Source organism: Carassius carassius, chromosome 21 (genome assembly GCF_963082965.1).
Source record: "Carassius carassius chromosome 21, fCarCar2.1, whole genome shotgun sequence".
Classification (NCBI taxonomy): domain Eukaryota; kingdom Metazoa; phylum Chordata; class Actinopteri; order Cypriniformes; family Cyprinidae; genus Carassius; species Carassius carassius.
This window is the reverse complement of record NC_081775.1, coordinates 8,873,523-8,879,543: the sequence shown is the minus strand read 5'-3', so window position 1 is coordinate 8,879,543 and position 6,021 is coordinate 8,873,523. Positions and strand designations below refer to the sequence as shown.

The 6,021-nt window shown below is 39.8% G+C and overlaps 1 protein-coding gene across 1 annotated transcript; it reads right to left on the bottom strand.

Moving 5' to 3' along the window:
• Positions 1-202: 202 nt before the first annotated feature.
• ccn1l2 (cellular communication network factor 1, like 2) lies at positions 203-5,736 on the bottom strand. Its single transcript, XM_059503200.1, has 5 exons — positions 5,268-5,736; positions 3,926-4,139; positions 1,765-2,100; positions 1,503-1,702; positions 203-873 (listed from the first exon to the last, which is right to left on the bottom strand). The coding sequence occupies exons 1-5, from the start codon at positions 5,346-5,348 to the stop codon at positions 568-570; spliced, it is 1,137 nt and encodes a 378-aa protein (XP_059359183.1). The 5' UTR covers positions 5,349-5,736; the 3' UTR covers positions 203-567.
• Positions 5,737-6,021: the final 285 nt, after the last annotated feature.

The window sequence follows — 6,021 nt, the reverse complement described above, 5'->3', positions numbered from 1 at the left end:
ATGCCCCGAAAAATGAAGCAGTCTCAAAGAGTCACTCCACCAATAGTGAAGCCTGTACACAAGACACACTCATCCTGCTCTCCTCCACACATTAACTCATGAAAAAATGGCAGAAGGCATCTATACACCTTAATATATGAGTAGAAAATGGCCAGATATTTTAAAAAGTCTTAATTTTATCCCTCAATCATCTCATTGCCCTCATTACTAGTGCACTCCCTTCCCCATTGAGTGACAGGAAATCATTCATCTGATGCCAAATAAATCCTTCAAGATACAAAAACATTTCAGATTTAAAAATAGTAGAATAAATAAAAGCAGAAAGATGGGCTAACAACAGTTAACAATGCATTCTGACACATCCTCAAGAAAAGTCACCTGCGCATGTTTTCATGAGAATCAGGGCCTGTGGGACCAGGACCTTGTGTCAAAGCAAAGGAGGAACACATAAAGTGCAAAAACTATATACAATCTAGTACAGTCTACTATTCTATAGTTCAGGAAACTCCTTTGGAACGTCCTTTGGGAGTGAGAAGTGAGTTTGGCGTGTTGTGTGTGAGTGTGTGTTCAGTGAGAGAAGGTGTGTATGTCGTTGTGAAGGCTGACGGCGGGTGAGGATTGCTCTCTCTGAACCCTGCAGAAGCTCTTGCTGCAGCTGCAGCGCTGGATCCACATGACGCTCCGCGTGATGCTCTCTCCGTCCGCGCAGAGGAAGCGCAGGCGCACCGTGCGGGACGAGGACGTCTGACAGCACCTGCCGTCCACACATGAGCCACAGCTACGAGGCCGATAGCGGCGAGCCGTAGAGCAGCCGGCGAACGTGATCTGCTCCGGTTCCCGAGACCTCACTGTTTGCCTGCACATCTTTCCTTTCTACATGACATAAAACGCAACAAGAAATCATTAATATGTGGGATAAGCTTTGCTGAAGCACAAGCTACTCAATATTAACTTGGTGTAAGGTGAAGCGTTGCATAAAAGCAACCAGTGTTGGGGAAAGTTACTTTTAAAAGTAGCTATTGTGTTACAATATTGCGTTACTAAAAAAAAAGTAACTACTCGTTAAAGTAACTAAGGTAACACTTTATTTTAATTTGTCGTTGTTACATGTTACAGTAGCTACATATTGTAACAATAAATTATGAATCATTGCAAGTTATCTTGAAGCTAACCATATAGTAAGTTCATGTACGTAGATAATTAATATTAGGCTCCTCTGTAGCTACTTATATGTACAACCGCTGAGGACTGAAACTACAGTAATGCACTCACTGCCAACACACATTTATGTGTCCAAACACGATGTAAAAGTGGATTTTGCATAATAGGTGCCCTTTAAAAGTAATTTACTAGTCACTAGAAAAAAGTAATCTGATTACGTAACACATTACTTGTAATGCATTACCCCCAGCACTGTTTAGATGACACGTAATTAGTAAAATGTCTAAAGTTGATTATGTTGAAATAAAGTGTAACCCACTCATTTCACTGTAGCATCTCACCTTCATTACTGGAGTGATGTCACACTCTCTGATCTGGCAAAGACGAGTCTCTCGAACAGGCTTGCACTGGGCATTACTATTGGTCACACGAGTCGAGATGCCAAACCCACAGGAAGCAGAACATCCGGACCAGTCAGTGGTCTGCTGCAAACATTCGGATGATGGGAAGGGAACCCGAGACTCTGGCAGGGATGTCCACTCTGCAATAATAGATCCTAAAATAACACTGTCACAATATATATCAAATATATAAGAAGAATACCTTGAAAGGAGCCCCTCGGAGGCAGGACGCTGTTAGGGCTCTGTATGAGTTTGCTGATGTGGTTGGAGGGGATGTGATGGGGACGGGGGTCCGGTGGGTCTTTCCTGATGCGGTTATCATCGTCACACAGCCACTCCTCACAGCAGCGTCCCGGCGGCGTCTCCAGACGAGGGTTGGTGCAGTGTCTGCGGGGCAGAGGGATGGTGTGGGGACACAGCGGCATGCAGCCCACCACGCCGTCCATACAGATGCACTGGTGCTGACAGCTGGGCTGGAAATCCTCTCCGTGCTGATACACACGACCGGCAAACTCACACGGACGGCCCTGAGCCTCAGCTGAGACACACAACAAACATCAGGACTGCACCCCGTCACGAGCCAGAGATGTGGCCCTAAAGTGACTATTTAACAAATAGTCCAATCACTTTTGAGACACACTTGTACAAGTGTCCTTGTTACAATGTAATAACACGAATAAGCAGTACTATATTACTATAGTAAACACAAATACATGTAACAAGGACACATCAAATAAAGTGAGTGAAGTGACATTCAGCCAAGTATGGTGACCCATACTCAGAATTTGTGCTCTGCATTTAAGAAGAAGTGAAGAAGTGAAGAAAGAAGTGAAGTGACATTCGGCCAAGTATGGTGACCCATACTCAGAATTTGTGCTCTGCATTTAACCCATCCGAAGTGCACACACACAGAGCAGTGAACACACACACACACACACTGTGAGCACACACCCAGAGCAGTGGGCAGCCATTTATGCTGCGGCGCCCGGGGAGCAGTTGGGGGTTCGATGCCTTGCTCAAGGGCACCTAAGTCGTGGTATTGAGGGTGGAGAGAGAACTGTACATGCACTCCCCCCACCCACAATTCCTGCCGGCCCGAACTCGATCTCACAACCTTTCGATTGGGAGTCCGACTCTCTAACCATTAGGCCATGACTTCCCTAAATTGTTACCCATTTCTGGAGTAAAACCTGAAAACTCCTCGGACTGAAAATGACCTTTAGATTCATACAAATGAAAATAAATACATTCAATCTTATTTTAAACAAATAAATAAATAAATTACTGTTTAACAACCACATACAGACTATATATTTATATTTTTTGAAAAGTCTTTCGCTACAGTGTTTGGTATTTGGTAATTAACGTAATGACATAAATATTGGAGACAGTGATTCTTTACCTTTGTTCTTTTGTTTATTTATTTATTTACTTTTTCGTTCATTAAAAAAATGTTTACAATCAAACATATTTTGTAAATATATTATACATTAATAAAGTTTATTTGATTATGGTAATTAATAATGGTAATGAATATGGTAATAATATTAACTAAGTTTATATAAATAAAAATAAAGAAACTTTCAAATTTTAAATTCTTAAAAAAAAAAAAATCATATATTTTTTTTTTCAACTGCAGCTCTGGCAAATACAACTACAGATTATATATATTTATAAACATTTATATTTTTAGAAATATTTTCCACACAATTTTTGACATGAAGGTCAGCCTATGAATCTTTGCTATTTATTTATTTATGTATGTATGTATGCATGTGTGTGTGTGTCACATTTTTAAGACAAACAGCTACAGCAATTTTTTTAATCTTCTTAGGTCAGTTTGCAGTGGAAATGCCTGCATTTTAAAACATATTACACAATTTCTTATTCATCTATTATAGAGCAGAAGTTGCCTTATAGTTTACTTTCTATTTTATAAACGAGGAAGAAGTAAATTAAGAGTCTAAGTATATAAAAGTATAAATATAGACTAAATATACACAGTGGTGGCCAACATTTATTGGAAGTCTTGGCATATTTAAAAGGTTTACGTTGTCTTTGTTTTATGGGTATTGTAATGGCAAAATTCAACGAAGTATTAGCAGAACTACCTGTGATGGAAGGAATCTGCTGAAATATTGAAAATGATGGACTGGCCTCCTCAAAGTCCAGACCTCAACCCTATCAAACTAATTTTAAAGGAGAGATCTATTGCACATTTTTAATATTTTCAGATCTGTCAGGTGTTCTAATAATTTTGGCCACCACTGTGTGTATATATAATCCTAGAGAACAGAAAAGTTCCCCCATTATTACTCATTATTGTTCTGTACAGATCTGTCTCAGCGGTGTGTTTTTCATACCTCTGCAGAGACCACGCCGAGGGTCCCCTTCGGCCCCTAGGTGGCAGCGCAGGCCCTTGATGTGGTCACAGGGTCGGTCAGGGCCACAGTCCTGGTTGAACTGTTGGGCGCACACCTTACAGCAGCCGCACTCATCCAGCGCCCAGCTCACGCCGAGGGGACAGGAGGGAGGAGACGGGGGGCAGGAGCAGGGACCGGAACAGCCTCTGGACGCCTGCGGGACGAGCGCACAGCTTCATTACATAAGACCAGCAGTCAGAAATAAAAGGCTTTCACTGAGATGAGAGTTGTCAGGCCACTGTTCGCTGGGTTCGGCTGTGTTTATATAATCCTCTCACTTAGGTGTCTGTGTTTGAAATGAGACTGTAGAATTGAATCATAAATATACACTGTGAGATAAACTGTGCCGTTGTTACCATTAGGAGCTATTTCTACCTGATGTGATCTCGATGAACAAATACTTTCTTAATGCAACCAAAAGGTCATGTTAAAATATAAATATTTAAGTAAAATGTTCGAAAGAATAGTAAAAACTCCTTAATTATTACACACATATTTTTTTAGAAATGTTTTTGAAAAAAGTCTCTTATACTCACCAAGGCTGCATTTAAGTGCTCATAAATAGTGAAAACAGTTATAAATAAATAAAATGAATTAAAATAACTGGTGTCTATTTTAATATATTTTATAATGTAATTTATTTCTGTGATGTAAAGCTGTATTTTCAGCATCATTACTCCAGTCTTCAGATCCTACAGAAATCATTCTAAGGTGCGGATGTGCCGCTCTAGAAACATTTCTGAAAACAGTTACGCTGCTTAATATTTTTGTTTAAACTGTGATACATTTTTTCAATAATCTCTGATACATAGAACGCTCAAAAGAACAGCATTTATTCACAATAGAAATATTTTGTCACATCATAAAAAAACTGTCATCAATAGTATATATTTTGATATTTAACAATTTTTTAAATAAATTATAAATAAATTTAATCACAAAACATTTAGCTGTTACCACATTAAACACATTTATAAAACTTTTTTTTATCTTCATATGTCAAGAAAACAGTATCAGTTTGCTTCATTAACAGTTATGAGAATAGAATAACTGAGATGACTTGAGCTGAAATCATACAAACATCTGCTTCCATTATTTCTAAATGTTTAATGCTCAATAAAGAGAAATTAGCATCTGGAAGTATCAGAGTACAAGAACATAAGAATGCTTGGAAGGAAGGAGAAAAATGTATTCCTGCACTGCCTTCAAACATGAGGAGGTTTCTTCTGAATGTTTTCTTCTAAGTTAAATGTGTGCAACACACTGGCTCAGATCTACTCACCTCTCCTTCAGCAGAACATACAACACACATCAAGATGCTGCAAATAGCAGCCAGAGTCATCTGATTCCTTCCAGAACACATTTCCAAACTTTAAAAAAGAAAATGAATCCCAATGTAAAAAACAAGTAAAATCCCCAGAGCAAAAGCAGGTTTATCCACTATTCTAAATGACTCCAAATACCTCAGTGGGCAAATGTTCCAAAGCTAGTCCAGTTACAAAGTGCATCAGTCAGACTAGTTACTAAACTAAAGCTATAGCAAGACTCAAATGCAGAAGCCATGTCAGAGCATTTCCAAAAAGGCAGGTCACCTTATTGAGAGATAGAGAGAGAGAGAGAGAGAGAGAGCTCGTCTCTGACATCAGCATGGATCGGAGCAGTGGGAGTGTGTCTTCATAATGAGGGGATCCCTTATTATTTGTGTTGCTGGGGCTCTGGGGAGCAGGGTGTGAATGCAAAATTGCACAACGAGACCGTCAATCTCAGCAGTGTGGATTACTAATGACAGTTATATGAAGCAAAACCACCGAGACATTTAATACGCGCTCAAGCAGGGTGTTCACCTGACCTGACCAGGGTTTAATTGGCCGTTTGTAGTGTGTTACGAAAGCCGCCCTGGAGTGCATAAAAACATTGTCATAATAGTGGAACGAATGAGAAGGGAACTCCAGGCGTTTTCCGTTTGGATGGGAAGTCCTGATGCAGATGCAAAGGAAAATCCCCATAAACAACTCTCACTCATACGCGAACACGCG